The 24614-nt window shown below is 40.1% G+C and overlaps 1 protein-coding gene across 1 annotated transcript; it reads left to right on the top strand.

Moving 5' to 3' along the window:
* The first annotated feature begins 299 nt into the window (after positions 1 to 299).
* On the top strand, positions 300 to 920 carry LOC142550051 (uncharacterized). The gene has a single exon (XM_075659293.1). It carries the CDS (start codon positions 300 to 302, stop codon positions 918 to 920), a length of 621 nt encoding a protein of 206 aa, XP_075515408.1.
* Positions 921 to 24614: the final 23694 nt, after the last annotated feature.

Below are 24614 nucleotides of genomic sequence, written 5' to 3'. Positions count from 1 at the left end.
TAAATATATATATATATTTCCGCACTTTAAAAACTGAAGACGTCACAGTTGGTATCAGATCAAGGGTCCTGTATAGGATTGTGCCCCCGTCAGCTTCTGCAGCTCAGTCTTCAAAACCTCAAGTCTTTAAGCTTTTATGTTTTAAATGACTTACTGTTATCACCTGCATGTTTGCATGATTTACGCTTGCAATGATTTACTGTTCATGTTTAACTGCTTTTATGATTTAAAAATTTACTGTTTTAAAAACTAGATTAATTGCATGAGGGGTTACATTTTAAATTGGACTATATTCAGATATGCCTCCAGATGGGTGGATCCGATCGCTGGAGCTACACTTTGAGTATCTTTACATGAGGGATGGCGACCGGGCCAGGTGCGCCATCTATATGTTGAGAGACGATGCGTCCCTGTGGTGGGAGGGAGCCGCTCATGCTGTGGACGTGGCTACCCTTACCTGGGATAGATTGAAGGAGCTATTTTACGGGAAGTACTTTCAAGCCGACATCAGGGGCCACCTGACGGGGAAGTTTATGTGTCTCCGCCAGGGGGACTCATCTGTGGTGGAGTTTATCTGCAAGTTTGATCGGGGCTGTCACTTCATGCCTCTAATCGCCAGGGATGCCGGACAGAAGATAAGGCACTTTATGGATGGACTGATACCTACCCTTCGCCGGGATGTGATGTTGATGAGGTTGGCGAGTTACAATGATGCCACTTCCTGTGCCTTTCAGGCTGAGCAGGTGCTCCAAGACATAGATTTTGAGCTGCAGCGGAAGCGGCACCAGCCTCAGTCCAGCTCCCAGCCACAGAAGAAACAGTTCTCTGGACCATCTAAGGCAGCAGGGGCAGCAGAAGCCCCATGGACAGTTCAAGAAGCCCCAACAGCAGAAACCTCCTCAGGCTCCAGGGGCGCCTAAGCCAGATGATAGGAAGCCATGCCACCAGTGCAGCAAGTTCCATGTTGGCAGGTGCTTATGGGGGACTTTCAGATGTTTCGTTTGTGGGCGGAGGTCCACAAAGCAGCGGACTGCCCAAAGAACACATGCCCCACTACTGGCCGAGCCTATGTGATGCATGACGAAGAGGCTGAAGCATAGCCAGACTCGACATTGATTACCGGTAACCCTTTCGTTTAAGATTTTAATTGATTGTACAATTGCATGGATTTGATGCTTGCTTGAGGATTTATTTCTGGGATTGATAACTTAGAAGGACTTAATATGCTTGCTCTACCTAGTTGAGAATAAGAATGGAATTATTTGATTGAGAACAAATTTATCGACCAATGATTTTATGGAGTCAAGTTGTAATTTTTGAAAAGTTGAAGGACCCATAGGGAAATTTTCTAACTTAAAGGGGCTAAATTGCAATTTTCATTTTTTGAGGATCAATTTCGAATTTTTGGGATTTGATGTTTGGGTTAATTCAGTAATTTTTCAAGGATTTTGGGCTAATTGTCGATAAGGAATTCCTTAAGTTCAACATTATTAGATTTGATGGTATGTTTTGTCGTAGAGAGGATATATATTGTAGGTGTAGCCACGCATGCATTGCTAGATTCAGGGGCTACGCATTCGTTTATATCTGAATCCTTCATGAACGACTAGGAATCATACCAGTAGCGATTGATTCAGGGTTCAGAGTATCAATCCCATCTGGGGATCAGATGTTCACTTCCCGGATATTGAGAGGATTGGAGCTTAGATTGCAACAGAATGCTGTACAGGCAGATCTGATAGTATTACCGTTTCCAGAGTTTGATATCATCTTGGGCATGGACTGACTATCTTCTCATGGTGTAGTTATAGATTTTAGATAGAGGTCAGTGTTTGTCAGACCACCCAGCGGGAAGCCATTTTTTTCGAGGAAGCTAGACATTAGCAGATGCCGCACGTCATTTCCAGCTTGTGTGCGAAGAAGCTTATAAGAAGAGGCTGCCATGTGTTCTTAGCCAACATCGTATCAATGACAGAGCTACTCAGTCAGAGGCTGGAGGACGTTGATGTAGTCAGGGAGTTCTCCGTTTTTTCCTTGACGATGTTGTAGGCATCCCTCCAGATAGAGATGTGGAATTTTCGATTGATTTCGTGCTAGGGATAGTGCCGATATGTAAGGCACCCTACCGGTTAGCACCTACAGAGATGAAGGAGCTTAAAGATCAGATTCAGGATTTGCTGGATAAGGGTTTCATTCGCCCTAGTTTTTCTCCTTGGGGTACACCAGTTCTTTTATGTTAAGAAGAAGGATGGCAGCATGCGACTATGCGTTGACTACCGAAAGCTGAACAGAGTCACAGTTAAGAATAAGTATCCACTACCGAGGATTGAGGACTTATTTGATCAGTTTCAAGGAGCCTTAGTGTTCTCCAAGATAGACCTTCGATCCGGGTATCATCAGCTGAAAGTGAGGGAGTCAGATGTGCATAAGACAGCCTTTCGGACATGTTACAGGCATTATGAGTTTATGGTGATGCCCTTCATACTGACGAACGCGCCAGCGATCTTCATGGATCTCATGAATCGCGTGTTTCAGCCATTTTTGGATCAGTTCTTCATAGTCTTCATTGACGATATTCTGATCTATTCAAAGGGTAGGGAGAAGCACAGTCAGCATATGAGGACCGTGTTACAGACTCTACAGGACCGAAGATTGTATGCCAAGTTCAGCAAATGTTAGTTCTGCTTGACAGGTGACATTTTTTGGCCTCATTGTATCTCAGGATGGCATAGAGGTCAACCCCAGCAAGGTGAAGGCAATCAGAGATTGGTAAGTTCATAAGAGCGTGACAGAGATCCGTAGTTTCTTGGGATTGGCAAGATATTACAAAAATTTCATCTAGGGCTTCTCTTCTATGGCGACGCCTATGACCGCCTTGACAAAGAAGAATGCCAAGTTTTTTGGTTGACCTGACTGTTAGGAGAGCTTTGACAGACTGAAGCTAGCATTGACCACTGCACCACTACTAGCTATGCCATCAGTGCAGGGAGAGATTGTGGTCTATACAGATACATCAAAGCTTGGTTTGGGTGCAGTTCTGATGCAGCAGGATAGAGTGATAGCCTACGCGTCTAAACAACTGAAGGTCCCTTAGAAGAACTACCCGACTCATGACCTCGAGCTAGCAGCAATGATATTTTCCCTGAAGATCTGGAGACACTATCTGTATGGGGAGAAGTGCAAGATTTTTACAGATCATAAGAGCCTGAAGTACTTCTTCACATAGAAGAAACTGAATATGCGGCAAAGGAGGTGGCTTGAGCAGTAAGCATGCAGTGATTGCTCATCTGTCAGTGCAGAGATCGCTACAGGCTGAGATGCTGAGATTTGAGCTTGCAGTTTATGCCAGGGGCGAGGCCCCGATCTTGCTACTCTGACAATACAGCCGACTCTGAGAGACAGAATCCGGACATGGAAGACTTCTGACGAGCAGTTACATAAGTGGAGACAGAGGGACGAGGCTAAGGGCCAGAGACTGTACACAGTTGTGGACGGCATAGTCAGATATAAGGACCGCCTTTGGGTTCCTGACAGTGATTCCCTTTGAGCAGATATCTTGAGCAAGGCCCACATCACCCCGTACTCCATCCATCCAGGGAGTACGAAGATGTATAAGGATCCACGGACTATGTATTGGTGGCCGGGCATGAAGCGAGATATTCTGCGTGTAACGTCCCAGATTCGACGACTGTCCTCACTGTATCAAGACGAGTCTTTTCAGCGTGCTTATGTCCCCTCTTCAACTGTACAGTCTATTACATTGAACAGTCTCGAAATCCCTCTCATTCCCATGTGGGTCGGTTCATTCAGGTTCCCTCCACCTAGAAGCCTGCCAGGAGCCGCTCATTGTCTGTGCAACTGATGGCACCGGCGATCACCCCCCACCCTCTTCGGTCCCGGGCCTCACATGCCCACCAGCTTCCGCTTGGTTCGTCCCCGAACCACAGCGTACTAAGAGAGGTCGGCTCTGATACCACTTGTAACGTCCCAGATTCGACGACTGTCCTCACTGTATCAAGACGAGTCTTTCCAGCGTGCTTATGTTCTCACTCACACGCACCCTGGGAAACTTCCCAGGAGGTCACCCATCCCAAAATTGCCCCAAGTCAAGCACGCTTAACTTTGGAGTTCTTATGTGATGAGCTACCGAAAAGAAGATGCACTTTCGTGATATGAGTAGTACAAATCAAATCTTTTTAAGCCCTCTTCAACTGTACAGTCTATTACATTGAACAGTCTCGAAATCCCTCTCATTCCCGTGTGGGTCGGTTCATTCATGTTCCCTCCACCTAGAAGCCTGCCAGGAGCCGCTCATTGTCCGTGCAACTGATGGCACCGACGATCACCCCCCGCCGTCTTCGGCTCCGGGCCTCACACTGCGATTTGTCTCCGAGTGTTTGACATGTCAGCAGGTCAAGGCAGAGCATCAGAGAGCTGAAGGGAAGCTGAGACTACTCCCTATTCCCGAGTGAAAATGAGAGAACATTACTATGGATTTTGTGACAGCGCTTCCGAGGACTACTGGAAGGTTCAATGCCATCTGGGTGATTGTTGATCGACTCACTAAATCAGCTCATTTCTTACCGATCAGGAAGACATTCACCATGACTCAGTACACAGAGCTGTACATCAGAGAGATAGTCAGACTGCATGGGATTCCAGTGTCCATCGTGTCAGACAGGGATCCGAGGTTCATGTTTGCACTCTGGAAGAGTCTTCACCAGGTGCTAGGTACTAAGTTATTGTTCAGCACTACTTTTCATCCTCAGACTGTCAGTCAGAGAGGGTGATTCAAATTCTGGAAGACCTACTTCGAGGTTGCATGATCGACTTCCAGGGCTGCTGGGAGCCGAAGTTACCTCTTGTGGAGTTCACATACAACAAAAGTTATCAGGCATCGATATAGGTATGGCTCCGTACAAGGTACTTTACGGGAAAAAGTGTAGGTCGCCAGTTTAATGGTACGAGATAGGTGAGCGAGCAGAGTTGGGTCCGGATATTATCAGACAGACAGCAGATCTAGTGGTCAGGATTCGGGACAGGATGAGGACAACGCAGAGCCATCAGAAGAGTTATGCAGATCAGAGGCGGCGAGATCTTGAGTTCACAGTAGGGGATCATGTGTTTGTGAAGGTCGCACCGATGAAGGGTGTGATGAGGTTCGGGAAGAAGGGCAAGCTCAGCCCTAGATTCATCGGACTGTTCGAGATCCTAGAGAGAGTCGGGACACTCGCATACAGAGTTTCTTTACTACGAGTCTGGCGGGAGTTCATAACGTGTTCCACGTCTCGATGCTGAAGAAATACATGTCGAATCCCTCGCATGTGCTTAACTATGAGCCACTTCAGCTGACACCGCACCTGTCATTCGATGAGAAACCCACTCAGATTTTGGACAGGAAGGAGAAGAGGCCCCGGAACAAGGTGATCCAGATGGTCAAGGTCAAGTGACTGAATCATTCCGAGGAGGATGCTACTTGGGAGACTGAGACCGAGATGAGGAGTCGCTACCCGGAGTTATTCGGTACGTACTAAATTTCGAGGACAAAATTTTATTTATGAGGGGGAAGAGTTGTAAGGTCCAGGAATTTAATTCACGTATCCTGAATGCATGAAATCTAGGAGTTTTATTTAAATTATGTGTTTTACTATTTTTATGCATTTTATGCATTATTCTTGCATGATAGAATTTATTTCATGAAATTTTTAAAAGTTCATGCAATAGGATTTCTAGAAGCATTTCGCACCCGAACGAGGAACGGAGACCGAAGAATTATCAGGAAAATTATTTTTATTACATGATTAATTTTTATTAATTAATTTAAGGTGTTCTTAAATGTATTTTTCAAAAATGGGCTTTATTGGATATTCTTACCCGTATGATTTTATTTTTATCCGCTACGCAAATTTTATCGAATCGGGGGACTTTTTGAGGGTTCGGCTAATATTTTCAAAAACTTTCCAACACGAAATATTTTTCGAGAGTGTGTTTGGATTTAATGGCCTACTTTTAAGCTTATTGGGATTAAAACGCTTTAAACTTTTAATTAAATAATTTAGGGGCCTATTATGAAACGTCTGCTCTTCGTTTTCTTAAAACGTATTAGAAATTTTATTTTTCAAATTTCACATATCATTCGGCCGAATCATAAAATATTTTGAAACCATTTTAAAAGTAAAACAACCTACTATTTTATAAACCCAAAAACATTATTTGAAAAGTGTAGTCCATACTATAACATCTCAAAAACCACTCATAAATAAATCGTCGTAAAAATATCTTTAACATAACTTAAAATCATAAATCATAACTAGTGCGAAAAACTAGCGTCGGTCCTCGGGTTATGTGCACCTTCAGTCCAGCAAAGTCAACCATCAAGACCTCCATTAACATTATTATCATAAACAATATCACATGCATCAATCACACCTAGTGAGTCTAAAGACTCAACACACCATAATCTTGCTAACAAGTAATAAATATACAGATCACATACAACAGTGAAAAATACTTGTACTTAAAATATCGTTTTCATGAGGAAGCATAAACTTTAAACATAACCATTTTCATAAACAATTTCATGATGCATAAACATTAAATAAAAACACTTTCATAATGATGCATCAACTTTAAACATAAAAATTGTCATAAAATTTTCATAAATATTTTCGTAAATCTTTTCATATCATCCTCAACATGTTCATATGAACATGCATAACTTAAACCTCAACATTTTCGTTTTTCCTCATTTCATAACATAAATCCTTTCATCATGATCATATGCATATTTATTTTTTATTGAATTCAGATCATTAATTGTGACTTTCCTCAAACCTCAAAAAGTCGATGGATCCATCTACATGAAACCGCAGTACTGGGCGGTGGGAGACACCAGCAATACTCTCACCGGTCAATTGGGCCCTGGCCTATCCTCTTTCAAATAGAAATACGATAGTCGGGCTCCCTCTGGGGCCTTTTCTCTTACGACATTTCCATTCTTACCTCAAATCTCATACCTCAATAGTCACAATTACTTCACTTCCTTCAATGTTTTTCATTCTCATTACTTTAAAAATCATGCATAACATAACCTTTTTGTTTTTGAAATCAAGCATGCAACATATCTTTTTACGTTATCGTTTTATCATAAAAATCCATAATCGTTTAACCTAAACATTTGAACATATTAAAAATCCATAAACATTTAAAATGAAATTTTTACATCAAAACATTTAAAACAACATTTTGACATATTAAATCATAAACTTATAAAATTCCATAAACATTTAAAATAATCATTTTAACATATAAAATTTCATAAACATTTAAAATAATTATTTTAACATGTAAAATTCCATAAACATCCATAACCATTGAAAATAATCATATTAAGACACAAAACAGCCTTCAGGGCACTGCCATGACGTTTACTAATTTTTAGGTGTAAAAAGATTGTTTTACCCCTGAACGTAAAATTTTTACGTTTTTTACTTTTTCATAATTTCATTGACTCTAACATGTCCCAAATAATTATTTAAACTTACATGAATTTTCTCATATTTTTATTTGGCTTAAACTGATGACTTTTAAATTAATCTTTAAACATTACGTATTAATGCATTTTAATCCTGAATTAAACCAAAACTTAATATAAAGTTCCCAAAATAAAAAATTAGACTTTTAATAAATATTTGAGCTTAAATATAATTTTCCATAATTTTATGAAGCATAAAACTAGGCGTTTCAATTAACTCGTTAATTAGTGTTTCGTGCGGCGATTAAATCCCGAATAAATCCAAAACTCATTATTTTGATCCCAAATTTTAAACATAACATTTTTAAGATTTATTATACCCTTCCAAGTCATGAACCACACCCGTGGATCCATGGATTCAATTTTAGTCTTATTAATTTCGTTTTTGACACACAATCGAACACACCGAGCCATCTCCTAATTTACTCGAGCCACGCCCTAGCCACCTCAAGCCAAACCCAAGCCAACCCATTAGGGACCCTACTGACCAAGCCCAGCCCGAAAAACCAGACCTGGCCCGCTCAAAACCTCCTGAAAGTCGACCCAATATTCTGTATGTGTATCCTAGGGACCTTAGGACTCCTATCCAGACTAGGACCCTTTCCAGCCCTTAACCACTTGACCCCTCATGACCCTAACCTTCCCTGGACCACGCCCAAACCACACCCCGACCAACCCATGCCCTGGAAATGAGCAGTAATCTTCTTGAACGCAACAGCAGCCTCGCGTGCACCTTGCTGCCAGGTGCTTCCTCACGTTTTCTTGAACCAGCAGCCAACCAAGCCGCCACATGTTAGAGTAGATGCCCTGCAAGCCAACTGTTGGATAAAGATTTTATTGACTCAGTTGTAATTAACAATATTTATTTTAATATAATTCATTATTTCATGGTTTGATATTTCTTTATCTGTACACCCATGTTATCAAACATAGACAAAGACCTTGATTATACTTTAATACAAATGAATCGTAATTCGATGTTGAAACTCGTTTGTAAACACTGTATGATTTAAATTCGTTCCTAGTCGATTCAGCCACCTAAAACATGGATAAAGGTCGCTTGAGCTCGAGACTAGCATTTGTGATGTTGTATACTGCGTTTCTTGTTAAGGGCATAGAGATGTCCAAACATGCAGATGGGTAGTCATATGATGATTATACCGAACAACCCTCCCTCGGACTTTCCAAGTGGTTATCATTCATCGATAGGATAAGTCCGTGGTTATGATTGTACACCATTATTTCTTACGACCCGGGACAACACCGAGGCTCTATATCCTAGGGCTGTGCTTTGACTCGTTTACCGGATCCAGGAGAGTCATCAGGTGGCGAGGTTGGGTACAGTTGCGACACATATAGGAGCCAGTTCATGGTAGTCGGGGATTCACCGCTCACCTGCGGGTGTGGATATCCTATGTGATCTGATGAAATTATAGTGCGTGGAATCTCTGGCCAGATTATGAGATGTATGTTAGAGAAGGAGTTCTCCAACCGTACATGCGATGCCACTATTTATAGTTATCACATAGTTATCGAATTAATATGCAATCCTCGGTGAACCAATGGTTGCAGATTCGATCGGGATATATGAGATGAAGGGACCGTACTGTACGCTAATCATAATCGACTGGTTCTTGCAGGCACTATCAGTGATACCTAGGGAATCATGGGGCGATGCTGCTATATGCTCTTACCATGATTCGATGGGTTTAATCAGAAATATGATTTCTGACATTCTCATGATCAATTGTTGATATATAGAATGAGACAAATAAGGGTAAGCCCGTATAAAGGATTATGTCCTGAATCACAAAGAGTTGTGAACCCACGGCTAGCTGTATCCCTGAGCCATTGAGGGTCACACAAGCACTGGATCGTTTGTTCCCGTTGAGAGAATAAATTCAAGAAGTTGAATTTATATTGTGATATAGTAAATTCAAGGATTTGAATTTATGATAATTAAATTTTGGGAGAATAAATTCAACGAGTTGAATTTATAAAATTTGAGAATTAATTTTTTATATTTTGGAGGTGATAAAATTCAAAGAGTTGAATTGATAATTTATATAATAAATTCAAATGTTGAATTTAAAATCGATTTAATTTATTAAGCTCAAAAGTTGAGTTTATTATTTATTAAATTAAAATTGGTGGGAAGTATGTTTAATGGGCCTGTTGTGGGGACCCGGACGCTAATCATGTTCTTAATCATCATTGGGACTAATTAATCAATTATAATAAACAGGGTCTAAAATTTTTTTCTTTTAAAATGCGTAATGTAATGGGATTCAATCTAATATACATATCAGTATTAAAGTACATGTCCTGTACTATATATACAATCATTCAAACTAGGGTTTAATAATTAGGTATCAAGTGTCTGAACCCTATCTATAGCAATGTCAAGTCCGTGGTCTCCACTCTAATCACGATCTATCTTCATCTCCTCGACCCTGAACCTGTCCCACCTGTTGTCATGCACACATACAAACACGACAACAGCCGGATAACTCCGGTGAGAATATAATCCCAGTATAAATCAACGAACATGCAATCATATGATAAACATAAAAGCATGGACAGATAACAGCAATATGTATCAAAATCTGAAACATAATCAATATAAAACTGTCGACAATGCTCGTGACTCTACGACTCAGACTATACTCAATCCTAGTCTAGGGATCCCGGTTTCCAGACGTTGGTATTCCTATATCGACCAACAGTAATAGAAGAAACTCCGATTCAATCCACGTCGATATAACCAAACATCCAGTGTCTTGACCTATCCGTCACAGACTGTGGCACTATCGCCAAAACTATATCTTGTGACATCGTGCAATATGCCCGTGGCGATCCCACCACTATCAGGCACTTCTGTCACAAGATCATTCGACTAATACCTGCTTTCTATACATCCATAGAACAAGCATATCAAGTCAAAGCAATGAACATAATAATAAGAAGTATGTGATTTAGGGAAACTCAAGTATATCCTACTTGAGTCGATCTCCCAGTACCACATTGACTTATACCTTTCTTTCATTGAAGTTCTGACGACGTTCAAGTCTGGAATTCAAAGGCTGTCAATCCCTCAATCTGGCCATGACAATATCAATAATATCATATCAATATACTGCTCAAATCAATACCAATCTGATCAATCTGGATTCAACTCAAAATCAACGGCATAACGGAACGATCTCGACATCTCCGTCAATACCATATCAACATATATCAATTACAATCTATAACCCATATCCAATACAATCTGTAATCAATCCATAATACAAATCTGTCCGATTTCAAATCAATATAATCAGAAAATCATAACAATTCCATAATCATTCTGTTTTTCAATCTGACTTCGATTCTACGATGTTTAACATATCCAGAACATCATATATGAATCATATCAAATTCCTACAACATCATATTTTCAAATGATAACAGAACTCAATAAAACTTACGTCCGGTTGTAGCTGTCGACGAGAGGAGTACAGTACTGTGTCCGGATTCAAATTCTGATAGACGGTTCTTTAAAAATCACAATTCAAAGCAAAATGAAAATTTATGAATTCTCTGTATTCTTTCTCGTTTCCCTTGGCTGAAGAATGGAGGAGAATTGAACTTTATATATCAAGTTGCATGACAAGTGTCCCACTCAAGTCCCAAAATTGCACTTTAGCCCCTGAATTCTTCACTATTTGCAATTTGGTCCTCAAAACTCTTTTTAATTCCATTTCAATCCTAATTAATTACAAAAATCGTGGAATTTAATTCATCATTCCAAAATTTGTAAATTAAATAATCTCGGATTAAAATGATATAATCTCGGGCCTTACACTTGTAGGAGTACAAGTCCAACATACTAAATAATTAAAGTTCTTAATGGACTTTGATTAATTAATTAAATTAGTTTGACTAGCCCATTTAATTAATCAAACCCATTAATGTTAATTATGATTATTAGGTGATGACTTAATTATAAATAAGTGTTAACAAGGTGTAACCCTAGCCACCACACCATTTTATTTTTCAAAAAACACACTCCTCCACCTCTATTATTTTCGGCCTCCTCTCACTTGAGAATAAGGGTTTGAGTCGTCTCTCTTATTCTTCTCTCCAATGTTAAAAATTCTTCCAAATTTCTAGTGCAATTTGGAAGAGGAACAAATCATCTGGTCGTGGACCTGATTATCAGAATACACAAAGGAGATCTGAAGAAAGTTCGTAGGGAATTCATCAAGAGCTATCTCCGCTAACCCCGGGATAGTTGGAGCCTAGTGATCTATTCACCAAAGGTATAACGATTTACTTCCTATGAATGTTTAATTGTAAAAACCATATGAGTGTCCAAAAGGATCTTGAAAGTCAAGATCTAAAAATTTTTAAAACTTCCGCTGCGTTTGGGCACGTAGAAATCCAAGATCCAACACCACAACCCCTGCCCAGGCCCTTAAGCACCCTCCTAGGACTCTAAAGAGTCGACCTATCCCAGCCCTTAGCCCCCTGGCCGAGCCTCTTCTTCCCTTCACAAGCTGAAACCCTGCGCTACCTCCCTTCTAGTTCTCGGGTGGAGACCTAGCTTGCTAGGACTCCTCCCCAGCCCCTGGTCTCGAGTCCTAGCGTGGCTAGGACTCTTCCCCTTACTCAAACACATCCCTATCTAGCCCTGGTCCCAAGCCGAACCCAAGCCAAGCCCTCATGACCAAAATCGAACCCCTCCAACCACCATGACAGCAACCTGGTCCCAGCTTTTATTCCTGATCATGTGCAGTGTTTTGTGTGTGTCTAGGAATCTTTAGAATGTGTAAAAACATGCCCCTTTTTAACCCTATACATGGCAGCCTCTTTATGCACACTTGTATCATGATTTTGGATCAAAACAACATGCTTTAAAATTCATCTTTGCATAAAAACGAAAATACATCCAAGTGCAACTTTTTTTTCTTGCAATCCAATTTTAAATAAATACTATGGTGTGAATGATGAGTAAAGGGAGAATATGGCGTGCCTTTGCGTTTTAAAAGCACGATTATTCGTTGACGATTGGCGAAGAACGGAGCAAGACCTTTGGCTTGAATTTCTCCTTGCAAACTCTCGATTTTTCTTCACAAAATAGTGAAGGTGTGTCCCGTGTGTTTGAAGGATATTGGGATGCCAAATTCTGAAATGTGGCGTGGGTATTGTGTAGGGTTTAGGGTGTGTTTAACATATTATATACTAATCAATTCACTAATTGTTTGCACAATATTTGATTTGCGGGCGTGCCAGGTGTGAAGTTGCACCGATTTGTTTGAAAATGATAAAATATAACTTCTAAAAACAAGTGAAAGAGAATCCTAAATTTGATCGTCGGTTCTAATCTCCTAAAACAACTATAACGCCAAAATGAAGAAAACTATTGAAATTTGAGGAATAAATCCCGGACATTGTTTATATTTTCAATAAACTGTAGGAATTTACAAGACATAGAAATATAAACATAAAGATGTTGAAATCTAAACGAGAGAATGCTAGAAATATGCTGGAACGCTTAAAAACTAGTGCTTGAAGATTGAATTTTTAGCAGAGAGTAATTTGCAGATTTTTGCTGAGTTGAGTTGTGTTTCCTTGTGTCTGTGTGCCGATGTATTTTTATTCCCAGCGCTGTGCCGTTTCTCTCCACTCTCCCATGAGCCCATGATCTTTCCCACTACCTTCGCACGATATCCATTTCTTTCCTCCCACGATGTGATTGGTTTGAATTGATAAGAACTAATCTGTTATGGGCTTATATAATTTGATTGGGCTTAACATTAAATTGGGCATCTATAATTAATTATTTTTAGCCCAAACAATTGCCCCCCACAAGCATTGGCCCGTGGGCCAAAATGCTTGTATGTAAGCCCGGTCCGACCCATTTATCCATATTGGCCCATAATTATTTATTTGTGAATTTGATTTGTATCAGTGGGCCATTTACCTAAGCCCAATTCGTATTTAGGCTTTAAAAACACTGGGCTCCCCATTTTCTCTCATCTGATTCAAATCGTCTAGCTTCCCCGCCTCTTCGTCAAATCTCTCCCCGCCTCTTCGTCAAATCGCTCCCCGTTGCTAAAGTGGATGCACGCCGCTTCTCTAGCCCTTTCTTTCACCGTCATCTCCTCCCCACTGTTGTCACTTGACATTTCTGTATGGCACAAAAATCGGCTCCGGCGCCTCCACTGGGATCGAGTGTTGCGGTCGCCGTTTCTCCCCAAGTCGAAGTTTCTGTCCCTCTGCTGGTTTCACCGTCGCCCAAGGACATGGTATGGCCCAAGATTCCATATCGGCGCTCCTTTCTGACTCCAACATTGCGGGTGCCTCCTCTGCCCCCGCTACCGCCGCTGCCACATTGCCCGTGGCGTTCTCTGGCTCCAATCTTAGCCCCAATCCATTCGCCGTTGTCTCTGGGTTATCTACAGGTGTACCTTCGTGTTTTGGCCAGCCTTCTTCCGCAAGAGCGATTGCTCTCCTCGGCTCTGTTCAGAACTCAACGATGGCCATGGGTATTTCCTCATTCCTTGAACTCTATTCAGTGTTTCTTGATTCCTTGAATATTGTTTGTCGTCTTGATTGACTTGCAATTCTATTTCCTGCTTTGTATGATTTTGTATCCGAGAAACCAAAAGATGGACAATTGGTTTATCTGTGTAATTGGGCTAACTCTTTTGACGCCAGGTTTCTGTGGGAAATTATGGATTTGGTATTGTTAGGCCATTCATTAGCCTTTGCTTTGTAGGTGCGGTAAAGTGGCCATTGTTTGGTCCTGTAGTATATATCAGTAGCAATTGGTTTTCTGAATATTTCTTGCATACATGCAGTGGTTTTTGATCCCAGTCGACCTATTGACCCTGGTTCTGTCCCTGTTGGCACCCTTTTTTGTTGGTTTCTTTTTGTGTACAAAGACACATTTATTCTTAGCAGGTAGCATAGATTGGCCATGGGTTGGCCTCAGTTTTCCAGCGTATTCGACACCTAAGCCTTGGTGTCGTTTGGTTCTCTTCGAAACACAGGTAAGACTTAACCCTTATGTGCTCTTACGTGCTGTATCCACTCAAGACGATTCCCTCGCCCCAAAATTATGCATTGCACTTCAGTCGGATCCCTTTCCCGCATACACGTATATGCATTTGCACTTCAGTCGGACCCCTTTCCCGCATACACGTATATGCATTTGCACTTCGGTCGGACCCCTTTCCCGCATACATGTATATTCATTTGCACTTCAGTCGGACCCCTTTCCCACATACACGTATATGCATTTGCACTTCAGTCGGACCCCTTTCCCGCATACACGGTTACTTAGTGTTCTTGCATGCGATGATTCCGCCTTTGATTTGTTGACTGTTGGTTTGGTGTTGTGGTTGTTGGGTGATGGATGGGTTAGATTAATATCTCTTGATCACACCAAAAGCTTTTTGATGCGACTCTTCCCATTTGAACTCCCCGCTGTCTTTGAGCTTTAACAGCTGTAAAAACTCCTTTGTCTTCCCTGCAAGATTAGAAATAAAACGCCTCAATAATTCACTTGCCCAAGGAAGCATTGCAACTCTTTCTTGTTTCTAGGCGGATTTGCTTCCATAATAGCTTTGGCTTTGTTTTTATCCACTTCAACTCCCCTCTTATGTAAAAGAAATCCCAAAAAGTTTCTCGTTTTCACACCAAAGGCACATTTCAATGGATTTAACTTTAACTCATGTTGCCTCATTCGTTGAAAGCTTTTCCTCAAGTGTTCAATGTGATCAGCAGCTTGTTTGGATTTCACAACAATATCGTCTATATACACTTCAATATGATGTCCTATCATATCATGAAAGATCGAGTTCATAGCCCTTTGATACGTGGCTCCTGCGTTTTTTAGCCCGAATGGCATAACAAGCCATTCAAACGTACAACAGCTCCTGGGCATCTGAATGCGGTTTTGTGAGTATCAGCTTCTGTTATTTTGATCTGATTGTAACCTGAGAATCCGTCCATAAAAGATAAAAACTCATGCCTAGCCACTGAATCAATCAACATATCAGGTATTGGCATCACTTATACATCTTTGGGAGTTGCACAGTTCAAGTCTCGGAAGTCAATGCATATTCTGACCTTGCCATTCTTCTTCATGACTGGCACAATATTCGAAAGCCATTCAGTATATATGATTGGTTTTATAAACTTGGCCTTTAACAATTTCTCGACTTCTTCTTTCACTTTCAGCTCGACTTCTTCTGACATACGACGAGATGGCTGTTGAAAATGTTTGAATCTTTCTTTGAGTGGAAGTCGGTGTTCGACCAATTTTCGGTCCAACCCTGGCATGTCATCATAACTCCATGCAAAACAATATTTGTATTCCTTCAACATGCTTATCAAGTCTTGCTTCAACTGCTCCTCCAGTAGCTTACTCACATATACTACTTTTGGATTCTCAAGCTCCCCCAAGTTAATCTCTTCCAATGGGTCTTGAACTTCGTGTTGGTCATCTTCCACTTGAGATGGCGCCATCAACAAATCATCGGCTTGGAGCTCATCCTCTTCGTATTCTTCTTCTTGGACAACCTCAGTTCCATAGGTGTCCCATGCTTCCTCCTCTCCTAATTTTTTCAGTACTTGCTGCACTTGCGCCTTCCATATAGAGGATGCAGCTACCTCTTTTCCTTTTTGGTTCAACTCAATCATCAACCTCCTCGATCAGTGGCTGAATTATCGGCCTAGGCGGCACGATAACAGTAGGCTTGAGGATTCTTTACAACACAGGGCTTGGAGTTGGTGTCTGCATGTACAAAGGACTTTCTTTCTTGCTATTGCTACGGATTTTGATGGGCCCAAAATCCCCATTGTAATATCTGGTCTCCACTGCACTTGCACTTGTTTGGAACGGCTGTCCATCTGCTTCTACAACCTCCACATCATCCCCTTTCCAAAATAACAACAGTTGGTGCATTGAGGATGGGATGCACTGATTTGCATAGATCCAATCTCTGCCTAACAACGCTTGGAAGTTGGCGGGGGAGTTTACCACAAAAAATGCACATAAAGACGACATGCTCCCTACAGTAACATCAGCGGGGAGTACTCCAATGGTCTTGGTGGTTTCCTTGGTAAACGCAGCAACAGAAACCTCAGTAGGGATCAAATCTTCTTCCGTTTTGCCCAGATTTCTTAACATCCTTACTGGAAGAACATTCACAACTAAGCCATTGTCAATCAAGACCTCAGACACTGGCTTCCCATTCACGTGGACTTTGATGTACAACGGCCTTATGTGCTTGGTCATGGCCGGTGTAGGTTTCTCAAGTATCACTTGTTTAGGCTTATTTGGGTGATCTTCCTTTATAAACACTCTTGAACTCCCTTTAAGGAGTTTATTTGCATGCTATTTCTTTTGCACTGATTCCTTGGGCATCAACTCCCCATCATCTTCTTCCATCATTTTAAAATCTCTCGGGTAGTATCACCACTCCTGTGTCACAATCCACCGTGATGTGAAACTCTCCCACACAAAAATTGATTGTTTTTCGTCTTTGATCATTCTCCTCACTTAACAGATCATCATCATCGTCTACAAACTTATCCTCAGTAGCCGATCTTCCAAACTTGGACTTACTCCCCACCTAATCTTTGATTACTGGACTGTCAATTGTGGGTTCGTTTCTCAATTTAACTGACTCTTCTCTCCTTGCAATAGCTCTTTCTCTCAAGAGCCGTCTCTTCTGAGTCCTAGTCGGTGGCCTAGGGAACTTTTTGTGTTGGGCCACTCTCCAAGACTCACTAAACTCCCCTCTAGCTGGAAGGACGTATCTGGGCTTTGCTCTCCTGCTCTCAATCATTTTCCTTTTGAGATTTCATATGCACGCCGCTCTCTGCCTTGATCAGCTGATACTTTCCTGGTTTCCACCCTTCGTGACTCAACTTCATATGTATTTCTCCTATCCGAGTACTTTTGGTGTTGATCATGAGATGAGTCCCCTCTGAACTTTTGATTCTCACGCACTGATCTTTCAAAGAAATGTTGGTTCCTCGGCCTAGAGGCCACGGATTCGCCAACATTCCTAGTTAAACGCTGCTGAAATGTTCTTAGTCGATCGGCATTATATCTTCCAGTAACTTCATACAGTTAACCCTTTGGGATCCAACATTTCTTGACTATCCGCTCTTTCACTGCAAAGGATCGGCTTCTTTTCTCATTGAGAAGATCCCTCAAATCTGTCACATTCACATTGACCAAAGCTACTGGGGGAAAAGGATCATCATCCACCACCATAGACTCATGTTTGTTAGGAAACTTCACGACTCCCTTGTTAATCCTGTCCTGCAAAATGTTCTTTAACGCCCAACAAGATTTAGTAGCATGATTGTAGGAGTTATGATACTTACAATACTCTCGTCCTTTCAGCTCTTCTGTGCGTGGAATCCTGTGATCAGGTGGAAAGGTGATGAATTTTTCTTTTACCAAGAAATCAAAAACTTCCTCGGTCTTTGACACATCAAATGTATACTGTATGTCTTTGGGGAGTTGGGAGCTATTCTTCTTTTCAAGTTCTGCTGGCTTCTTTTTTAGTAGGGGAACTGTGCAAGAACCAGCTGATTGAATTTCTGCCAATGCCACAGCTTCCACCTCCTGATAATAAGACCCCGTAGCAGTTTTCTTCTTGTAGGACTCTTCCCACAATAATTCGTCGTATTCAGCAACTTTGGCAGCAAGTTCAAAAAAATCCCTGAACTCCATACCTTGGAACTTCTTCCTTAATTCAAAATCCAGCCCCTTTTGTGCCATCTTCACGAACTCGGTCTCCGATAGGAACACCTTGCACCTATTCTTCATCTTTTTGAACCTATCGATAAAAGACTCTACAGATTCTCCTTTCTTTTGGGTGACTCTGGATAAATCGGCAATACACACTTCTGGCTTTGTTCTATAGAATTGAATGTGAAATTGTCTTTCCATCTCTTGCCAACTCATCACTGAATTTCTGGGGAGTGAGGCATACCAAGCAAATGCAGTCCCAGTGAAGGAATTCGGGAATAGCCGCAACTTTAGATTGTTGAAGTTCTCTAAGTTGGCTAATTCCCCGCACTGGATGGTAAACCTGGCTATGTGTTCCAAGCTGGACTGGCCGTCCTTCCCGGAGAATAAACTGAAATCATGAAGTCTATAACCCCTTGGGTATGGGTTATTCACGTCTATGAAGTCTATAACCCCTTGGATGCAAGTCCAACTCCCTGGTCGGCTCTTCAGCGGTTGGCTGCTCTGTCAATGGAGCGTGAACCTCTTCCTTTCTTGGTTGAGACTCCCCATCCCCTTGATTGACGTTTTCTTTTCTCCTTGGCGGCATAGTGATGGTTCCACTGGGCGTGCCAAAAATATGTTTGCACAATATTTGATTTGCGGGCGTGCCTGGTGCGAAGTTGCACCGATTTGTTTGAAAATGATAAAATCTAACTTCTAAAAACAAGCGAAAACGAATCCTAAATTTGATCGTCGGTTCTAATATCCTAAAACAACTATAACGCCAAAATGAAGAAAACTATTGGAATTTGAGGAATAAATCCCTGACATTATTTATATTTTCAATAAACCGTAGGAATTTACAAGACATAGAAATATAAACATAAAGCTGTTGAAATCTAAACGAGAGAATGCTAGAAATATGCTGGAACGCTTAAAATCTAGTGCTTGAAGATTGAATTTTTAGCAGAGAGTATTTTGTAGATTTTTGCTGAGTTGAGTTGTGTTTCCTTGTGTCTGTGTGCCGATGTCTTTTTCTTCCCAGCGCTGTGCCGTTTCTCTCCACTCCCCCATGAGCCCATGATCTTTCCTACTACCTTCGAACGATCTCCATTTCTTTCCTCCCACGTTGTGATCGGTTTGAATTGTTAAGAACTAATATGTTATGGGCTTATATAATTTAATTGGGCTTAACATTAAATTGAGCATCCATAATTAATTATTTTTAGCCCAAACACTAATCAAGGCTTTAGGCCTATTAAGCATAAGTTTAGGCCCATTAGTGCTTGATTAGGATTAATTAAAATATTAAAATAGTTTTGTTTAAATAAATTTGTGAATTTATTAGCCGAGTTGCCCATAAGTTCGTATTTTTGTTAAAAATCCAACACCGATAAAAATTACGTCCCGGCATATAAAATCACCTCAAAACCCTTTATTTTCAAAAATAAGAAAAAGTTTCACCCATATTTTAAATAATTAAAAACAATTATTTAATAAAAACATTTTCTATTTTCAGCCCTCGGTCTCCGTTCGTCGATCGCAACTTGAATAACCTTTAAAAATACATTTTAATGCAACCATGTAGAAAATATATTTTAAACATGTCAATATGCACAACATAATTAATTAATGCAATTAAAACAATTTATTAAAATATAAGAGAATTTAATAATTGCATGCATGTGTTTCGCGTGGACCTTTAAATTTTCGGGGCGTTACACATTAGCTATTTGATTACTATTTAATTAAGCACCTAAACCTCATTTAACCTAAACCTAGCATTGCCACAGCCGACACCCGCCCCTTCCACTCAAAATTCTTTCGGTTTTCAACGCCTCCCTCAGCTGCAAGGCTCGGATGTCGCTTGTTCTTGCTTCAAAAAATTATCCGGCGCTTCCCTATTGCTCCTCTCTTCAGTTTTCTCACATATAAGATCAGCATACACGCTTTATAACATCGTTTTTGCATCATCCACGTTTATATTACTGATGTATATGAATTCATGAATGAAAACTCTCTATGAGCATGAATAGTTTTCGATTTTTCATGCGTTTCTTGCATACCCTTGATTGTCACTCACGATTTTTACTTCTGATTGTGCAAGGGGACTATCGTATAGTGTGACTGGGGTCTGTTATCACTAAGAATGAGAGGGTTTGTAGGCTGGAAGTGAGACCATGCAACGTTGAGTAAGGGTTGGTCATGGGTCTTGATGGTTTCGGCTCATTAGTGGGTAGATCAGTGAAGTGGCAGGGACCAGTGTTGCAGGGCCCAAAACAAGCCATGGACCAGACCTGGAGGGTCTGAACAAAGGCCCAGGAGGGCTCGGCCATTGCTGGGGCAAGCCACGAAGCCGATCGAGCTTGGGGTAGAAGGTTGGTCGCGTTGGGCTCTTGGAGTTATCTTCGATCGTGCGGGCTATGATCCTTCCATGGGAGGGTAGTCGTGAGTTCAGGGGGTCAATTAGGGTCCTAGATTGGCCTCAATGTGGTCGATTCATGGCTGGTCATAGGTGGTGCGGTCTAGGATGGTGAATAGCGCGATTGTGTGCCCAAGCTTTAGGTAGGTGGCTTGCTGAATTTTTCCAGCAGCTGCTCCAAGAGGGTTCGAGTGTTTGAGAGCTCCGTTTTGGGGTTTTTAAGACCTCTTAAGCATTTTTAAGATATGGTAAAAAGTTGGGAGAAATTTGGTTTGGTTTCGAGTCGATTCGAGTTAAAACCGGGACCCCGGTCCAAGTTTTAAAATGAATCGGTTAAATTGGGTGTTGGGCTCGGTTTTACATCTAAGAATGATTTTAAATATGTTTTGGGACATTCTAAGGAGTTTGGTAAGCTTCAGTTCAATTTTAGAGGTCCAGGGGTAAAACGGTGATTTTTGGGTTTTCAGGGGCAAAATGGTCATTTTACACCCAGGGTGAGATTTTGGTACTGACAGTGCCCTGAGCACAAATTTACTATATTTTAAATGTTTATGCATCATCATCACGATTTTTTAAGATTTTATGAAAATATACGTTGCATGCTTGGATTTAAAGAAAATTGCATTTGTGCATGATTTTCATAAGTGATGTAAATGATGATGTTTTGAATGATGAGAATTAGTTGTGGCTATCGAAATATGTAAATGCATAAGATGTATATGTAAATGATGATGATGATGCCTAGGCACAGTGGATGGGTGATCCTATCACTGATGTCCGACAGCCGCCGGGTACCGCGGTTCTATGTATGATAGATCCATCGTAAATGATGATGTACGATAGTCACCTCTAATGAACTGAATTCACCAATGATGAATGATGATTAACGATGAACTGTTTTGACACGTCACGATTGCATTTGACACGTTTATATTAAGCTTTTGAAGTTCATGAAAGTTATGTTGAGTATGATATTTTTCACTGTTGTGTGTTACATATGTGCATTTGTTATTTATGGTACATGTGTGTTGAGTCTTTACACTCACTAGGAGTATGTGATGCAGATGAGTTCGATGACGAGGGGACTGGAAGTGCTGGACTCTGAGTCAGCAGACTTGGTGGGCGACATGACCCAAGGACCTTATATTTTTTCGCACTCTTATTATTTTACGATTTGAGAGGATTTGAGCATTTTATACGTTGTTTCATTTTACTATATGATGTTAGGATTTTTACTCGTTCTTGATCCTTTACATTTTTATTGGTAATTACTTATGAAATTTTTTAAATGATGTTCTTAAGTAGGACTGCATGCATGTGATTTATTTAAATGTTTATTTTCGAAATGAGAGCTTTATAAAAAAATAAAAATTTCCGCACTTTAAAAACTGTAGACGTCACAACAAATCTAATAAATTTATTTATTTTTAAATTTAATAACAGGATAATGAATGTAAAAAAATAGATCGAATATTACCCTCAGTCATTAAATATGAAGAATGTTTTGAATAGCTCCTTTGAATTTCTTCAAGTTGTTTGAGAGTATTCTAAGCCTTCCAAATCTCACAATTGATGGTGTTGTATAACTTTTTGTGTGCATGCTTAGGGACCCCAAACGTCGTTATTTATAGAGAACTTGTACCATCATCGAGTAAGTTTAAATTTGAATTTTGACTTATCGTGATGAGATATTTGAATCCCAAAATATGATAACATTATTAAGATAATCAAAATATAATCAATATAATTTAAAAATATATAATTTTGTAGATCTAAATCTTTACAAATCTATGATTAGTAGATAGCATAAAGTTTGTAGATAATTATAATTTTAATTATTATCATATGGCCCCTTAATAGAATGATATTTTGTAACTTAATAAATGTTTTTCAATAGTGATAACTACAATTGGAATCGTCCATTTTTTGCAATAAATAACGATAATTTATGATAATAAACAATCTTTGTAATTATGAATTTCTCAAATGAAAATATATGTGTAGAGACAAAATAGAGTCCTGAAAATGAATGATGTAGTGAATCTTAGGGCCTGATCAATAAGTATATTACAATCAATTCAGTTGGTTCTGCTTCAAAGAGATCATTATTTCTGACTTCACCTTCTTCAATCCAAACATTAGGCTTGTGAACTCCATAATTTTCTGACAAAACTGCTGGATTTAATAACTATGATAACTTTGAATTTGGTCAAATGAACAAGAACAACTCTCCTTCCTAGAGTGAACTGAATAATCAATGCATATTTATTATACAATTATTCGGTAATATATAGAAGTAGGGAACGAAAGCAATCTCGTTGAGATACAGACAGAGCGACATCTTCAGGAGCCATCTTTATCTAATTATACTCAATATAGCAATCTATAAATGAAAAGTTTTCGAACCACTGTCGATGAGTAAGTATATCCATGTTCGACAGAGGGAATTCATCTTTTGGGTAGGTCTTGTTGATGTCTCGGTAGTCGACAATCAAAAACAATATACGAAAATGAGCATACTATTGAAAGTATGAATATCGTGTATAAAATAACAACAATAAAACAGTAAATCAAACCGAGTCATGTTTCCTTAAAACAGATTTGTCCCCTCCGACGGTGCTTCGAGGATCTCGATGGACATCTTTTTCCCAGGATACAACGGCAAAACCTTGCAGCAACTTAGCACAAAGTAACTACACCGGCGAACCAAAAGCATACCTTCACTTTATCACCGAAATTTAACAGAGGCCAAATGGAAAGCTAACAATATGAAATGCAAGAGAATGCTTGAAAGAGATCTTGAGTGTTTGTAAAAACCATTTTTTTATGCATATGGAATGAGGAAATGAACACTATTTATAAGCCTCAAAATGCACACCAAGAGTCATGCAAGATTAATTAACTCAATTAATCTTCCCATTAACTCAAGAATATGAAGAGCCAAAAGTCTTCAATTAACTCAAGAATGTGGAAAGTCAAAAGACACTTACACAATAATGAGCCACAACTAACTCAAGAATGTGGAGAGCCAAAAGACACTCCCACATTCATGAGACATAATTTTTATTCAATCTTTAAATTTACTTGAAATTTCCAACAATCCCCTGCATGAATGAAAATTGATACAAATCTTGGTGACAAAGTTCTACAATTGAATCCTGCATAGGATAGGTAGGTATTACCCTTTGTACCTTCCCTTATGAAATATATTTGCTTTACTAGCTGACCAGTACACATGATGTCCTTGAACTATTGTGCCGTTTATGTAAATTAAGATATAATTCACACAAGACTCTCCCTGATACTATTCAGTTATCATGATCGTGTTCGTTTGGCCATGAACACTGGTTCTGTGAGAGGGTCTAGAATTGAGCCTAACAATTCCTTCGAAGCGGCCCCACTTCTCTTTCACATAGGTGATTCTATATTCTTCTTATCAGAATCATTAAAAGACATAAACTTATCCTCAATATTCACGGTTTCATAATAGGAATGGACAAGGGATAACCCCCACAGTGATCTACCCAATCTGTGCGATTAGGTTGTCCCATTGAACCTAGTTCTTGGGATCTCCAGTCAGTGTATGTTGGTTTTTTCTTCGCACCAATTTATTCTATAGGCTTGAGCCTCATTCCTCTTTGACGATTTCACAACTAACTCTCTGTTTATTCCCTTGGTTAGTGGATCCACAATATTATCTTTTGACTTTACATAGTCAATTGAGATTACTTCCAGTTGAGCGTAGTTGTCTAATGGTATTCTGTCTACGACGTATATGCCTAGACTTTCCATTATACATATTATTTTGTGCCCTTCCAATCGTAGATTGGCTATCACAATGTATGCATATAGCCGGCACAGGTTTTTCCTATCCTGGAATATCTTCTAAGAATTGACGGAGCCATTCAGCCTCT

Source organism: Primulina tabacum, chromosome 6 (genome assembly GCF_025594145.1).
Source record: "Primulina tabacum isolate GXHZ01 chromosome 6, ASM2559414v2, whole genome shotgun sequence".
NCBI classification, from domain to species: Eukaryota; Viridiplantae; Streptophyta; class Magnoliopsida; order Lamiales; family Gesneriaceae; genus Primulina; species Primulina tabacum.
The sequence above is the reverse complement of the archived record's forward strand: the minus strand, read 5'-3'. Positions and strand labels throughout refer to the sequence as shown.